Below are 17069 nucleotides of genomic sequence, written 5' to 3'. Positions count from 1 at the left end.
TAGTTTTCTTCTGTACCTCAGTTTCCCCACATGTAAAATGTATATAAATAAAATGATGTGTCAAAGCCTGCAGTGCAGTCAAATGCTCAAAGCAAAATTCATTCTCTATTAATTCATCATTTGACAAATGTTCACTGCCTGCCTAGCATTATTAATTAATGTCTTCCCCCTAACTTATCTCCAAAAAATTTTTAGACAAATATATATCTTAAGTACTACCCTCAAAAGCATTCCACTTAATGCATGGGAAGAAACCTACTTAAAGCTACCCAATTTTTATATTTTGGAAGTTACAGAAAGCACAGTTAAAGAACCTATCAGATTTAAAAAGCAGTTTTCAAAAAGACATTTTTTTTTTTACTAGTAACAAACACGACAATACAATTACTGTTTTGGGATTTACTTTGTGGTTCTATGATATGTTACTTATGTGTCAAAAGACTTTGTGCAAAACTCAAGAATAAAAAAAAAGGAAAAGGTAAATGACCGACAGAAGTGCGTGCACTACGCTGCCACGCTTGTCAGAATCACCTTCCTGTCACAGAGGACTACAAGGTGCTGCTGATGGATTCTCAAACACGCGAAAGCTTCTTGTTTTTAAGTGTGAAGGAGAGGGAGGTTAGGGTTAAGAACTGAAGTGCAAAATCTGTCAGATGTGAGATACCATGATCTGAAGCAAGTCTATTGCACCAGACTCTCATCCAGACTTTTAGGACTTCTTTTGTAAAACACACTGGTATGGCTTTGCCCATGATAGGTCTATGTAATAAAATAAATGAAATCATCATCCTAAATGAAAACTCTTTATTTATAAAGAAATTCATAGGCCATGTAAAAGTGATTTAGAATGCAAAAAAAAAAAAAAAAAAGGAAATGTTTCAATTTCCAGGGTGACAATGGACACATTGTAGTATAATGTGCCCAAATCAACACTTCCATTCTCGCACTAATGGTTCATGTAATTCTACCTATAGCAATAAAAAAAAAAAAATTTTTTTTAAACAATGGTTACAATGGGTTAAGGGATGAAGAAATCAGAGTATTCTTGTTTTATATGTACAATTTCAGTTTGGGGTGATGAAAAAGTTCTGGAAATGCATAGTAGTGATGGTTACGCAGCAATGTGGACGTACTTAATGCCACTGAACTGCACACTCAGAAATGGTTTAAATGGTAATGTTATGCTATGTGCATTCCCCTCACACACACACAAAATTTACTGTTCTTAGTCTTAAAAGTGAAAACATAAAAGAATAACATGTTACTTGTTATAAATTCTTGTTCATCTAGGCTGCTAATAAAAATTCCCCAAAGCAACGAAGTTAAAATAGGCACCCAATTAGATTAAGCAAACCACTAACATAACAAAAATATTTTGCCATTGTCAAAGTACCTTAGCCATGCCAGGAGGATATACCTATTAAATTTTATGCACATACACAATTATGGCCAAGATAACGATAAAACTGTATAACCACAGCCAAACGGTAAATCACGCTGGGGGTCGATCAATACGTAATGCAGACATGAAACCCCTGTTCCTACAGAATTAGCAGGCTTGCACGCAAGACCAGGTGTGTGTGGAACAAAAGGGCTGCGAGAGCGCAGCCTGCGCCTAGAGTCTCCCCCGCCCGCTCCCATCCCCCAAGTTGGGCCGCGATCGCCGGCTTACCACCAGGCCTAGGACGAGGGTGCGGACTCGCTCTCCTATCTCTGGCGAAATGTCGTTGCCAAACTGCTGCAAGGTAGTGAGGAACCGTTTCAGCTTGCTGAGCTGCCTGGCGCCGCAGGCAGGGGGCAGCTGTTGATTCGCCAGAGACGAGGACGAAGAGGAGGAGGGCCCGTTGCTGAAGCCGTTGGGCGGCGACGGGGCGCCATTCAAGGCTGTGGGTGAATGGCTCGTGCCGTTGGTTACTGTGGAAGGGCGCGAAGTCAGAAAGAAGAAGGCAAACGGACAAAGAACGGCAACAAGAAAATCACAACTAAGTGTCCCTCCCTTCCAACCTGGGGCCTTTGGGTCATTTCAGAGCTGCGGGGCGTTTGGTGAGATGCTCTGACGTCACAGGGTGGCCTGGGGCTCGGGGCCCCGTGACTCCAGGGTGGACCCCGCACCCCGCACCCCGCACGGAGATGCTCTGCACAGAAGCTGGTGATCAGTGGGGGCTGGCTGGGGCGCAGGGCCAGCCCTGCCTCCCGAGCACGCATATGCCAGCCACCTGAAACGCTTCAAGCACAGAACAAACAGCATTTTGGATGTCAGCTTTTTGTCGCAGGCTTACATCAATGTAACAGAACTATTCCTTTCTACACGGCTCCCCGAGAGAAAGTGTACATTTGGTGGAGACTAAATTTATCACTGGACATTTTTAATCATATTTTGTACACACAACTGACAGCTGTGTTTATAGAAAGAGTACTTTCAAGTTTTAACCTTCTACCACCCAATTAGAAGGCTATTTTCTCCCCCTCATATTTCTTAACCACTTCTTTAAGGAAAACACAAATTTTATGTAAGAAGCCAAAATGGATATGGTAATTATCTAAGAGTTATTTCTAGAAACCGAAAGGGGACATCTCAATCCAACTAATAGCGTGGATGGGCAGTAACTTGGTGAATTCATTCGATAAAATTTACTTGAACGTCAAGGTAATAATCCGTAAGAACTAGGGTAGAAAAACTGACACATTTCTCACCAAAGAAACTATTGACTTTATCATGTTAGATCTTTGTCAAACCCATCTTTTGAGTATAATTTGGATAAATGGCCTCCAATGATAGTTTGAAGATGTTTTAAGTACCTTGTCATTCTTAAAAGTTTCAAGAAAATAAAATGGTCTTGTCCTAAGTGAGGACCAGAGCTACCTGTCAAGAAATGACATCTCACTAGGCCCTCTCACAGCAGGCAGACACCTATCACTGCGACTCTGAGTAAAAAGAAACCAAATTCAAGGGTAACGGGGTTACAACTTGGCGCTCTTGCAGCCCCCTGCTCCTTACATGTCTGGAAAGGTCTTTTAAATGGCAGGGCAATAGTTCATAAATAGCCTGGATATCTCTTTTGCTGATCCCTTATGCCCCCACAGATCTATTTTTGCTTATTAGTTATTTTTCATTGACATATAGATTTCAGGGCACATGGTCTGTAAATATTAGTTTCACAAATCTTTGATGATGTTCTGACTAGGACTTTCAGATCAAGGAAAACAAAGCTATCCCCCATCCCCACTAAAATCTACAGGAATGAAAGGGAAGCTGGCATTCTGTCAGAATAGTCTGTCCTTTCCTAGACTGACACAAAACGCAGTACACTCCACTGGTTCAGAACACAAGTCCTGAGCCAAGCTGAAATGGAATAAACATTTAATAAATGTCTGACAGGTTCAACACAAGAAAGATGCTCCTTATTTCAAAAAGCTTTCTGCATGCTTTGGTTGCGTAAAACAATCCCCCTTTTAACTTAAGAATGTAGATTTTAACATTATTTGTAAATAATGGAAGAAAGTGGTATTAGAAGATCAGAAGGAACCTGGAAATAATTGCGGCCTATTAACATGTTCCAAGTCAAAAGGAGCAAGCTAAAATGGGATCTTCATTTATGTGTAAGACATTATGCTGGATCTTCTTGTCCCTTGACTTTTATTTGCAGAAAACAAAATTAATTTGAGCTTGAAAACAGAAAACGCAGAAACATCTACTTACACGTTGTTGGTGTAAATGAACTCGTTCTGGGAGCCCCTTGAGTTGTTGGGGGAGGTGGCATCGTGGGAGGAGTCAGCCTGGATGGGGTCTTCACATCCACAGGTGAGTCTGGCATCGTGGAGTGCTTCTCAGTACGATCTGGAGGACGCCACCACGATCATGTTATTTGACTCTTTAAGCACCTTGGGGTTTTCTTTTTCTTTTTTAACACCTCAGTTTTATAAGTGGGGCTCATCTTTTTTTACAAGCAAGGTAACAGAAGAAACCTAGCATTTTCTATCAATAAAACAGGTCTATCTACTGAGGCTTAAATCAAGACTTTATCATGCAAACCCCTCTTAAGAAGGTGTAGCACAGATGGGAGGACCTCATTTCTAACTGGGTAATTTTACATCCTATTGTTATTTCTGGCTTGGGCAGATGCTACCTTTGGTAGTGTTATATGCAACAGCACAACTTCACTTGAAGCTGAAGCCAACATTAGCAAGATGTAAAAAATAGATGAGGAAGTGGGCCGGTAATGAAGCCCTCAGGCAGCTCAGAAAGTACACAAATCTGAGGCTGTTATGCAGGTGGGATCCTGTTAGATGCTGATGTTCTGCGGTAACTTTTTTGGTAATACCTGCCATCCCTTTTCCATGCTTACTTTTCCAGGCTAATAGATGAAGCAGGCTATGTCTCCTGGTCATAACCTCTCACTTCATTTTTTTTTCTGCCCTGTTTGAAAAATCACCACTACATAAATGTCACACAATGAAGTTATTATTGACTTAGAATTTATGAGTTTATGATCCACCATTTAAAAAACATGTAACCAATACTTCAACTAACAATCTCCGGCAGAGGAAGAATGGAAAAATACAAAACTGAGAACTCAAAAGAACTAAAGACCCTCCTAATATTTTTTTATGAGTAGGTGACAGAGAGAAATTCCCTGACTACCCAATAAAGTACTTCAGGACTTTTATACTAAGTGTATTTTTCTCTTGCAGTTTCAAACTTCTCAATCTAATCTACTCAGAGAAAAAGATCTCCAGTTTAAAAAAAAAAAAGGGTGTTTGCTTTTTTTTTAAGATGCAATTTTCTACCAAATATGTGTACCCGTGCACACATACCCCCAAAAATGTTTCTGAGGTGCCTCTTGCAGCCTGAGGCACAGATATCTATCAATTGGACTTTCTGAAAAGTAAAACAACACAGACTATTCATAAGAATGGGTCTCTTAAAATATCATTATGATCACCATAGTGAAACAGTCTCAAAATTACTTGTCAATTATTAAAATGAAAAGCTCAAATTATTACTATGACAATTCCAAATCGACCTCACCTTTATTCAAAGCAATCTCGTAAGACTTGGGATGCAACAGAACGTAACATTTGAAAGCTGAAATAGCGCAGATACCACATAAGGGAAGGTGTAATGAAAGAATGAAAGTCATCACCATTCTAATAAAGAGCATCTTGAAAGATGAATCAGCGAACAGTAAGTACCAGGGTCTCCGTTTCTTCATCTGTACTGCTGGCTGAATAACAGTGACTATCCCTATGCTGGATAAGTGTTCCGAGTGAAATGATGGTGAAACACATGGAGATCACCTCTACCTTTATCTTATTATTAAAACTTGTCCTCATATGCTATTCCAGAGCACTTTACAACCAGTGCCAGTGAATAACTTATTCTCGAGAAAAGCAGAAGTTAGGCAGGCTCAAAACTACTTCTTTGATAGTTAAATTCATTGCACAGTCTACTCACCTCAACCAACCTCAGCAACAAGGGAATAAATAGCTTCCACTTATGCTGCAGCTTAGGGAAGAGGCACAGCAGCGAATGCAAGTCTCCCTAAATAAAGGCAAATATTTCTCTCTTGCCAAGGAAGGAAGGATAAAGGCAGGCTTGCCAGAGTCGGCTGGGAGATAACAGTGGGAACTGCTGGTCCATCTGGTTTGCATTCTGCTAACACTCACACAGAGCTGTTAGCGAAGGCAGTCCAGACCCACAGATTTGAAGCACGTGGCTGCACAGAGAAAGGAAGGGGGCGGGGGGAGGGGAAGTGGGAAAAACAGAAAATAAATAAATAAACATAGCAAGCAAGAGAAGGGAAGACGAGAAAGAGGGAACGCACCAAAAAAGCAGGGAGAGAGGAGCCTGAAGAGGGAGAGAAGTCACAAGGGACAGCTTCAGCACCCCGAAAGGCGGAGCCTTGGGAGGAAATCACAATGGACATCTTCAGCACCCCGAAAGGCTGAGCTTTGCGAGGAAGTCACAATGGACAGCTTAAGCACCCCGAAAGGCAGAGCCTTGGGAGGAAGTCACAATGGACAGCTTCAGCACCCCGAAAGGCTGAGCCTTGGGAGGAAGTCACAAGGGACAGCTTCAGCACCCCAAAAGGCAGAGCCTTGCGAGGAAGTCACAATGGACAGCTTCAGCACCCCGAAAGGCTGAGCCTTGGGAGGAAGTCACAATGGACAGCTTCAGCACCCCAAAAGGCTGAGCCTTGGGAGGAAGTCACAATGGACAGCTTCAGCACCCCGAAAGGCGGAGTCTTGCGAGGAAGTCACAATGGACAGCTTCAGCACCCTGAAAGGCAGAGCCTTGGGAGGAAGTCACAATGGACAGCTTCAGCACCCCGAAAGGCAGAGCCTTGGGAGGAAGTCACAATGGACAGCTTCAGCACCCCAAAAGGCAGAGCCTTGGGAGGAAGTCACAAGGGACAGCTTCAGCACCCCAAAAGGCTGAGCCTTGGGAGGAAGTCACAAGGGACAGCTTCAGCACCCCAAAAGGCAGAGCCTTGCGAGGAAGTCACAAGGGACAGCTTCAGCACCCCGAAAGGCTAAGCCTTGGGAGGAAGTCACAATGGACAGCTTCAGCACCCCGAAAGGCAGAGCCTTGGGAGAAAGTCACAATGGACAGCTTCAGCACCCCGAAAGGCTGAGCCTTGGGAGGAAGTCACAATGGACAGCTTCAGCACCCCGAAAGGCAGAGTCTTGCGAGGAAGTCACAATGGACAGCTTCAGCACCCCGAAAGGCTGAGCCTTGGTAGACACGGGCCCTGCCTCACCTTGATGTAATTCCTGAGCAAGATCTAAACTTGAGAATATACCCTACACCCACTTTTTACTACTCTGTCTTCAACAGCCCACGCTAAGAAAAAAGGGGATAATAAACAAGTTGACAATGGGTTTCCTCTTCACACTCTTTTAAGATAAAATTTGTATTTGTCTTCTTCTGCCCAGTTTTAGAAAGATTTTTGATATACTTGCAATTGTAATCTGAATACCTTTTGAATACCTATCTTGGTCCACTTATGTAACATGATTCCTATCCAGAATTTAACCATAATGACATCAATAACTACTATAAAACGCAAAGGAACAACTTTTTTTTTTTTTAATTACTGAAATGTCATCATTTTAGGAGCAATAACCACTGAGCCAGTGAAGAGCAAAACACCACACTTCTAACAGTAATATACACATTCTCACCAGAATGTATGTGCATGAGTATGTGTATTTAGGATTTTGACATCGGCCACATTTCTGTGATGGTTAGCTTCACTCTGATGAAATGGAGTTCCAACCCAGAGGTCCTACAAACTTTGTCAAAGTGGGACCATATGTAACTCATTCTGTGCTGTTCACTGCAGTCAATCCAGAATTGAGATAGATGGTGAAATAACCAGCCAGGCCTAAGCCATACATATACACACAAAAACCCTCTGGAGCAGAGAGATGCAAGTAAACTCAGAAAATGTGTTTAACTATGCTGAGTTCTGTTGCATTTGTTTTGGATTATTTAAAAAAAAAACACATTTTGAAATATATTCTTGAAATTTCTCTAGCAAACAGTAAAAGAGCCATGATTCAATCATAGAAGTATTTCATTCCATTTCAAATTAGAGGATATAGTAAAACCAATATTAAGCTATAATATTTCTTATGCAGTTTTCTATTTATGAAAATTATATTGTTCTTGTATGTAATTTCTATTTTTAGTTGCTGTGGGGGAAAGCTGACATTTATTGACACAAAATGATAAACCCAAAAAGAAAGAAAGAAAAAAAGTTATCAGATCAGTAAATTATGTATTTTAAAAAAGAATCATCTACCTTAATGATTTACACCAAAATGATAAACCCAAAAAGAAAGAGAGAAAAAAAGTTATCAGATCAGTAAATTATGTATTTTTAAAAGAATCATCTACCTTAATGATTTACACCACTTCTAAACAACATCTTCCCTATATGGGGAGTTTTCAACTCATACGGCAAATATCCAACACCTATGTACCAAAGACGGCTGATGCATGGAAGGAAGCGTGGTATATAAAAATATATTACTGATAGCATTTCAATACCCAATTCAATGTCAGAGCCTTCTAGAAGTGGTATGTTTTCTATTTCCTTTTTTGTTGCTGTTATTCTATGTGAAAAGGTAGGGCATAATCCGCCATGGCACTTATTTTACTTTTAGTTAGTTCAAATAGTTCCAGATGTGTCTTTACAGTATGAAGCACAGGCATTCGACATTTCCCTTGTTTACATACCATTCTAGAGATGATTGGTGTAAAAGAATTCAGTACTGGCATAATGAATGGTGTAACATTTTCTATCAGAGTTCATCATGTCAATTTTCAAAGAAGAAATATCTGTTTCACAGGTGTTATGGACTGAGGAGCTTTTTGGTCAATTAGTACTTAGTTCAGAGTTAGTCTTATCTGAATGTTAGTTAAGAAAGCTACAAGGCATGCACCAAAGAGGATTCAGCCCAAGTGGAACCAAAGACCAAGGTACTATTAAATGGAAAGGCAGGAGGAAAAAACTGGCACAGAGTTTGATTTTTATTTCTCTGGAAAATACAGCCATTATGGTTCTGACAAAATAGTCATTTGGTGATTCCAGTGACTGGGTGGGAGATGTTACCGGCAACTGTCTGCAGACTCGAAAGGTAGCCATTCTGGCCTCTACAACACCAACACCTCATTTCCTCGATAAACACCTCTGGCAACATTCATTCCTGCTCAGAACCCTTCACCAATGCTTAAGAATAAAAGTCAAATGCTAATGCTTCAGCCGGATGCAGTTATACAGTGGGAAGGATATTTATTAACAGCGATAACGGAACTTCCAAGTTAAGATAGACATGGTTGCAAATGTAGACTCTCTTGATCATTAGGAGTGAGCCCTCAGGCAAGTGAGTTACCCTGAACCTCAGTTCAGCTCTTCCCTGGCGACTCTGCTGGTAAAGAATCTGCCTGCAATGTGGGAGACCTGGGTTTGATCCCTGGTATGGGAAGATCCCCTGGAGAAGGGAACGGCTACCCATCCAGTATCCTGACCTGGAGAATTCCATGGACTGTATAGTCCAAGGGGTTGCAAAGAGTCAGACGCAACGGAGTGACTTTCACTTCCACTTTCTTTTTCCTTTTCAGTCCCTCTTAAGAATGGGGACGCGATCCTCTGCTGAGACAGGGCCCTCGCCACAGTGCCTACTCGTATCAGGCACCAATTTGTGTGAGCGCCTTCTCTTTGGCCTTCCTCTCCATGATCCATTTACGGCTTTATTTCTAATGCCTCTCCCCAACTGTATGCTCTGCCTATACAGGGCACCTTGACATTACTCCTTGACTTTTCTGCCTTTCCTTATAGAGCTGTTGTTTCCTTTATCTAGAACATGTCCCATCTTGTACATTATTTACTGCTCATTATGGATTCCACATCCTCTTAAAGCTCTCCCCAGCTGCCCGAGGTATCAACCACATCAGGCTTCCTCTGCCTCTCTTTTGGCATTTAACATAGCCTATCTGTACAAGATCTGTGTATGTGAATCTGTATTATACACTCAAACACCCCACCCAGTGATAATATTGACAGTAACAGTTACGTGTTAGTCGCTCAGTCGTGTCTGACTCTGTGACCCCATGGACCGTAGCCCGCCAGGCTCCTCCGTCCATGGGATTCTCCAGGTAAGAATACTGGAGTGGGTTGCCATTTCCTTCTCCAAGGGATCTTCCCCACCCAGGGATCAAAGCCAGTTCTCCTACATTGCAGACAGACTCTTTACCATCTGAGCCACCAGGGAAGTAAGTTAGCAACTTGATAGCAATTTAAGTGTCTCCTTAGGAAGACATTTTAAAAATAAACACAACCCTGGCTTTCAACATTACCCAGGTGGCACTAAGGATAAAGAACTTGCCTTTCAATGCAGGAGACATAAGAGAGGCAGGATCAATCCCTGGGTCAGGACAATCCCTTAGGGAAGGGGAAGGGAACCCATTCCAGTATTCTTGCCTGGAGAATCTCATGGATAGAGGAGTCTGGTGGGCTATGGTCCATAGGGTGGCAAAGAGTCAGACACAACTGAAGCTACTTAGCATGTACGCATAGCTTTCACAAGAAAGAATGTTAACTCGTAATTTTTACAAACCCATTCCCTATATCATAGCCACTTTAAAGATAGCAACCCTAATTCCATGGCAAAAGGCAAACACAGAATCATCAACAGCAAACAAATACATGAGAAAATGGAATGCAGGTAAAGATTCTGAAAATCCAAAATTCAATTCAATTGTGCAACCACCTTATGTAGTTTCAAAGTTTAAGAATGACCTGTTACGTCATGTCTTACCATGTGTTATGTGAAAATATTTATTTCTGAAATTCAAATCTGACCTGACCTATTATCTGGTTTAAAACTTTTGGAAATGTCCCAATGACCACAAAATAAAATATAAGTTCTTTAGCTTACCTTATGTCACAGATACTGTTGAGCTCCTTCTTAATAGCCCTTATCCTGGTCTTCCCCATTGAAGAGCCCTAATTTTGTTCAGATACACAATTTTTAGGGAAAGATTCTGCTTGTTTTCTATTACTCAGGTTATCACATTCCCCTTATAGCAACAGGTTTCAGAAGTGAGAGCTGTGGTCCAATTATAACCTGTGCCCATAACCCTGGGTTATGAAGGGAGGTCAACAGAAACCTCGGAGAAAATATTTACCAGACTTCCTCTGTTCACATAAATTTCTTTGTCCACAAACTATGCCTGAACAGAAATCTTTTTCCAGAAATATTAAAATGAACACCTAGCTCTTGTTTTTAAATACATTTTCAATTCTCATTACTAAATCTCTATCAATGATTTGATTACAAAATAACTGTACAAATGTCCAAATTTCTCTGCTTAGCTATCATCAAAACACTCATTTTCACAGCTCAGGCTCTTCAAAGAGTCATCCACACTCACTTTCCTTATTTCCTTTTCCTCCTTACAGGTACCTGGAGTGGACACCTATAAGACCTTGTGCCTAGACAGCTTCCCTCCCAGGACGGGGACTTGCCAAGCCTTCTAATCTCATAGCTACCTTGGGAACCACCATGTTCTTTGATGACCTCATACCCCAGATACCAGCGGCTGGCCCAGGCACAACACTTAGTCCGAGATGGGCAATCTCAGGAAAGAAAAGTAATTCTAATCCAGAGGCGAAAATCACATGGTCTGCTGCCTTTTATGTCCAGAAAGCAGGTGTGTGTTAGAAAAGAAGGCAACTAACAGGTAGGAAGAAACCAAGAAATGACAAGAGGTTATCCTGATAGCGGCTCATAGGAAACGTGCTCATTCTACTGGATTCTCGTTGCATCTCTAAAATTCCTATAACTTGGATCTTCCAAACAATCCTAGCCAATCAGTCCCTCCTTTGCCAAAACTTAATTTGAGCTGACTTTTTATCTTAAACCATAGAATCCTAAGTAAAATAACCCTGGACTATAGCATCAATCTATTCTCCTCCTGCTGAAATTTCTAAATTGTCTCTTCATTACTAATCCAAGAAACACTTGTATCATTTATCTGGCATCTTTGGATCAGCTGACACTGTTCACCACTTCCTTCTTCAGGAAACATACTGGCCTCTGGACTCCATTATTCTAACATTCTCCTTATTTTTCTCAGGCCTTCCTGGGTATTCCTTCTCAGTCTCTTTTAAAAGTTCACTCTTTGACATCCCTATGATAACTACTCTATTTCCCCACAGTGTTCCTCTTCAAACTTTCACTCTATACCTTTTCCTTAGCAACCTCATTGGTGCTGTGACAGTCATACCATGGCCATTATGGGGATGACTTGTACATGAAACTCTAGTCCTAATATCCCTTGCAAGTCCTAGAACCAAATATCTAGAATGCTACTCATTTCAAGAGGCTGAATTCAAACCCTTAGAAATCCATCTTCTCACCTTGCTTAAGCAATAGTCCATTGAATGGACTTTCTGATCTGACAGTTCATCTCTGATCCATTCTCCAAATCACATCCAAAGACCTTTTATAATGTTAGGCAGAAAGTCCTTGTGTCTTACTAGGACGCAGAAAGACAGAGCTTTGTGACTCATCTTGCTCCCACCTACCCCCAGCCACCTCTGAACTCTTTCCTGAATTACTATGGCCTCTGAAAGCCCCTGGGTCACACAGGGTTCCATCACACTGCATCCCTTACCTGACATACCCTTCCCTCCACCACTGCCTGTTTAAGTCCATCACCCCTTTAAAACTCCACGTGGGTCTCACCCCAGCTAGTGCATGCTAAGTTGCTTCAGTCGTGTCCAACTCTGTGCAACCCCATGGACTGTAGCCCACCAGGCCCCTCTGTCTGTGGGATTCTCCAGGCAAGAATACTGGAATGGGTTTTCATGCCCTCCTCCAGGGGATCTTCCTGGCCCAGGGATCGAACCCACATCTCTTACATCTCCTGCACAGGCAAGTGAGTTCTTCAGCTCTTTGTCACTTGGGAAGCCCCAGCACAACTCTCCCATCCTGGGCTGTCCCCAAAACTACCCTATATTTCCATATTTCACTCTCTAGATCCACTTATGGCACTGATCACACTTTATTTAGAACCAAGGTCAGTCTCTTCCACTAAACTGTAATTTACTTAAAGGAAATTATGATGACATATTATTTGTTTTTACAGCCCCAGCCCTTGGCACAGTGCTTGACACATAAAAGGTGCTCAATAAATATTTTAAATGAATATATATTGCTATAAGGCCATAATGCAGGCAGATGGGATAGGGTGTCCTCGGAGGAAAAGAACCAGATGTAGCTTTTTGACATAAGAGAAGCCATTTTAGGCCTAAGCCATTTTGTGATCTAAGCCTAGACACAATGCTTGTCCCTGAACAGGTCTCAGTAGTAAACGATCGTAAGGGAACAAAGGAATGCAGAACAGAGGAAGGCAGTCAAGAAGCAACAGTTCGGCAATAGATCAGAGGCCCAGCTGCTCCTCGAGGGACACAATGGCCATCTGACACACATCTGGGAGTTACTCTACGCGAACTAAGACTTCCGTCCTGGTAGAGGGTGGGAGCCACACTTTAAGACACCCGAACCTAAGAAAAGATGATTCTGACCTTTTCTGACCCTCGTGACTTCAGTCAACAAAGCTTGGATTCTATCAACCTCTGCCCCAAGTCTATGCTGAATTTTTAAAACTATACTTATTTATTTACTTATTTGGTTGCACTGGGTCTTTGCTGAACCACCCTGGCCCTTCATTGCAGAGCGCAGGCTTCTCTGCAGTTGTAGACTCAGTGGGTGCAGCATAGCATGCGGGATCTGAGCCCCCTGACCAGGGATCAGACCCATATCCCCTGCACTGAAAAGTGGATTCTTAACCACTGGACCATCAGGGGAGTTCCTACATGTGGAATTCTTCTCTGCTCCAGTCCTTCATGAATATGCATGTAGACTAAAATTCCCCCAATTTTGCTATTCGGGGAGACACTGCTTTGGGAAAGATGGCTAAAGTTCTTCTTACTTGCTGCAAGTAATAAATCCTTCCTTCTCCTGGTTGTATCTTCTGCAATACCCACCAAGAGGGAAATCCAGTTTTCAGGTAAGAATAAGGCATGCCTTTAGTAACAACTTTGAAATACTAGAACTTTCAAGAAACATGACAGATTTCAGATACAATCTTTAACATCTTTTTCCATCCTTAAAAAGTCCTAAAAAGAATATCTACACTCTGAAAACATTAAGTAACCAAAGATAAATCTTTGAATTGGATTACTGAGTTCACCAGTTTTAAAATGTCTTTCAGTAATCACAATACATTTCCTAAAACCTTTTATATTAGAAAAAGAGATGTGTAAAGCAACTTATACACATATGACATAATCTCTAAAAGCTCCCTTTTTTTTTTTACAATAATAGGAACAGTATAGTCATATATCATACACACGTGTATTCAAAACAAAGACAAAATATATTATGAACCCAAATCAATTTTTTCCATATTTCAAAGTTTTTCTGTTCTTGTCTATGGATGGTAGAATTATAGATTAGTTTTAGTTTCTTTCTGTTATCTTTCTTTTATTTAAATATTATGCAATAAACATGTTTTATTTTTACAAGGGGAAAAAAAGTCCCACAAAAACCCTTAGGATAAGTCACCTAAAATCAAGTAATCAGGCACTACACCAAATCCCCTGCATGCTTTATCTTATTTCAAAATTTCACTATGAAAAGGTACTACAAAGTTGCCCATCTTCTGAGAGAGAATTGAGGACAAGAGTAGATAATCTGAGGTTACAAGCTAGAACTTACTCCAGGCATTCTCAGAGTTCACTATCATCTAAAACTATTGCTATTTCATACAAGATCTGGTCAGCCCATCCTAAAGGAGATCAATACTGGGTGTTCATTGGAAGGACTGATGCTGAAGCTGAAACTCCAGTACTTTGGCCACCTGATGTGAAGAGCTGACTCACTGGAAAAGACCCTGATGCTGGGAGGGATTAGAGGCAGGAGGAGAAGGGGACGACAGAGGATGAGATGGTTGGATGGTATCACCGACTCGATGGACATAAGTTTGGGTAAACTCCGGGAGTTGGTGATGGACAGGAAGGCCTGGCATGCTGCAATTCATGGGGTCGCAAAGAGTCAGACACGACTGAGTGACTGAACTGAACTGAACTGGAGTTTTATACAAGAATGTGTCTTGCTATTTTATACAAGAAACATTCAGTAAATATTACATCTAGAGTCAACATTATACTGAAACTACACGTTCTAAAACTACTGTACTAGTCACATGTGGCCATTGAAAATTTAATTAAAAGTAAATAAAATTTAAAATTTAGTTCCTCAGTCACACTAGTTACATTCAAGTGCTCAACAGCTGTGGTGACATGGCTACCATATTAGAAAGCTCAGTTATAGAGTATTTCAATCATCACAAAAGGACAAGGCAGGGCTCAAAGAAACGGCTCTGAAACGCTACACTGAGAAATAAAGCTCTGCCGTAGGGGGCCATGGAGGTGACATGCGGCCTCAAAGTGTAGGGGCGGGGGGAAGGAAGGAGAGCCTTTGGTCTCACCCAAAACAGCTCCCAGTCCCATTCAGATCTCTCCTTGATTTATAGGTTGAACTCTGGCGTATGATGTCGTCTGATGGTTAAAACCAAAATAATGTTTGAAACCCAGTGACTAAGAAGTGAGCTTAGAGGAAGCAGGAGGAGAAGCCATGCTCAGTTCAGGCAATCAGTCAACAATGGGATAACTGCGTTAATGAGAACGAGGCCACGAGTTCAGTCCTGGAACAAGCCAGTCGGCGACTGAGTCAGCAGCCGGTCCAGAAACTGGGATGCCTGCCTGAAGTAGGACATCAAGCCATGAGTGAAGATGGAAGATGACAAAAGAATGAGGTAAGTCACGATTTCTAGTAAAATAACTTCAAACATTTCTGTGGCATCTCTTACAGGGATAATGCATTTCCTTTCCCTTCCTCTAGAGCGCTTCAGTAGCTATTACTTGATACATTCACCCTGCATCTGAATGTTTCCCCGATCACAGCATCAGCTTCACAAACGCAGACATTCTGACTTGATTTTGTTAACTCCAGCTTCCGCAGCATTTAGAAGAGTGTTTAGAACAGTGGGCACTTGATAAAGATTTGCTGAGTGAATGAATAAAGAATGTAAGCTAGGAAGAAAGCAAAGCAAGTTTCTGACAAAACAGGCACAGATACATCAGTCATTTTATTGCTACCCAGAGGGGAGTATAGGACGAGTAAGCAGGCAGGAGACATGCTGAAAGCACATACTCACTTAAATGGAATAGGCCCAAAACAGTCTAAAACCGTTCATTCATTTTTTAAAAAAGATGATCGGCAGGCCACCAAGAGAAAGTGCTACAAACATTAGTGAGTACCCAAGTGGCGGTTCTAGTTAGAAAAAACAGTTTTAATATCATAAAGTATGGAAAGAAATGTGGGTCTTATGAATACTGGTAGACTCCAGGCATTATTTATATGTATAAGCTCCTTAGAAATGTCGTATCTCCCATGTCTGTTATCACCTTTACGCAAGTGATTCTGCTTCAGGGTCTAAAACCACTTCCTGGAGGTAGTTTCCGGAGTCACCAAGCAGGTGTCAAGCAGCCTGGGCTTAACTGTGATACTTCAGCCAGCACAGGTCCACATGAATCTGTTTTAAGACTGAATATATTTTAAGATTTCCTTTGGAAAAAAAGGGACCTCCAGTTGAAGAAGTTTGAAACCCCTGACACCGGCAACCAGTTGAATGTTTGCTGAATGAGTGTCACAGAGACACTAAGGAAAATCTACAACTCCTAAATACATAGAAAAGTGACTCCTGCTTATCTGAAGAGCAGAGAGACACAAAGGCATCACCAAGGGCCCATAAATTGAGCATCAACATCTATGTGAACACTCTACTGCCAAAGTGCAGATTATTTCAGAAGGTGAAACAATTCACTCAATGGTGATCCGAATCTTTAGCAGTCTTAAAGCACAGACAGTTTTTATTCCATCAAGATTTGTCATATTTGCCAATAACAAAGAAAGCTACAGAGCCAGGTTTGAGAGTGGTCACAGAAAAATGGTAGCATACACGTCAAATGCAGTCAGTTATGATCATCCAGGTAAGAGTCAGTAATCCTCAGCAGAAAACAGAAGGTGCACGGAGGATGGCAGGGGATGTGCTGTGCTGCCCTCAGTCACTCAGTCGTGTCCGACTCTGAGAGCCCACGGACTGCAGTCCGCCAGGCCCCTCCGGCCATGGGGATTCTCCAGGCAAGAATACTGGAGTGGGCTGCCATGCCCTCCTCCTCCACGGGATCTTCCCAACCCAGGGATCCAACCCAGGTCTCCTGCACTGCAGGTGGATTCTTCACCCTCTGAGCCACCAGAGAATCCCAAGAATACTGGAGTGGGTAGCCTATCCCTTCTCCAGGGGAACGTCCCAACCCAGGAATCAAACCGGGGTCTCCCGCATTGCAGGAGGATTCTTTACCAGCTGAGTTACCAGGGAAGCCCCCTGTGACTACATCACAGGCAAGCAAATAGTAGGAGCTCAAATG

General features: G+C 41.9%; 1 protein-coding gene across 9 annotated transcripts in view; it reads right to left on the bottom strand.

Moving 5' to 3' along the window:
- Positions 1-17069, bottom strand: part of RUNX1T1 (RUNX1 partner transcriptional co-repressor 1) — a 149641-nt gene that overhangs the window by 57548 nt on the left and 75024 nt on the right. For 6 of the 9 annotated variants that reach the window (XM_070477413.1, XM_070477415.1, XM_070477411.1 and 3 more), the window contains 2 exons: positions 3701-3838; positions 1673-1914 (listed from right to left, as the gene is read on the bottom strand). In XM_070477413.1, the coding sequence (XP_070333514.1) occupies positions 1673-1914; positions 3701-3838 (380 nt within the window). Of the gene's footprint in view, positions 1-1672; positions 1915-3700; positions 3839-5455; positions 5740-5825; positions 6017-10446; positions 10515-10942; positions 11059-17069 lie in introns of those variants that run through there. The other 3 variants (XM_020907516.2, XM_020907522.2, XM_020907519.2) reach the window with 3 other exon arrangements.

This window comes from Odocoileus virginianus, chromosome 15 (genome assembly GCF_023699985.2).
Source record: "Odocoileus virginianus isolate 20LAN1187 ecotype Illinois chromosome 15, Ovbor_1.2, whole genome shotgun sequence".
NCBI lineage: Eukaryota > Metazoa > Chordata > Mammalia > Artiodactyla > Cervidae > Odocoileus > Odocoileus virginianus.
This window is presented reverse-complemented; position numbering and strand designations above follow the sequence as displayed.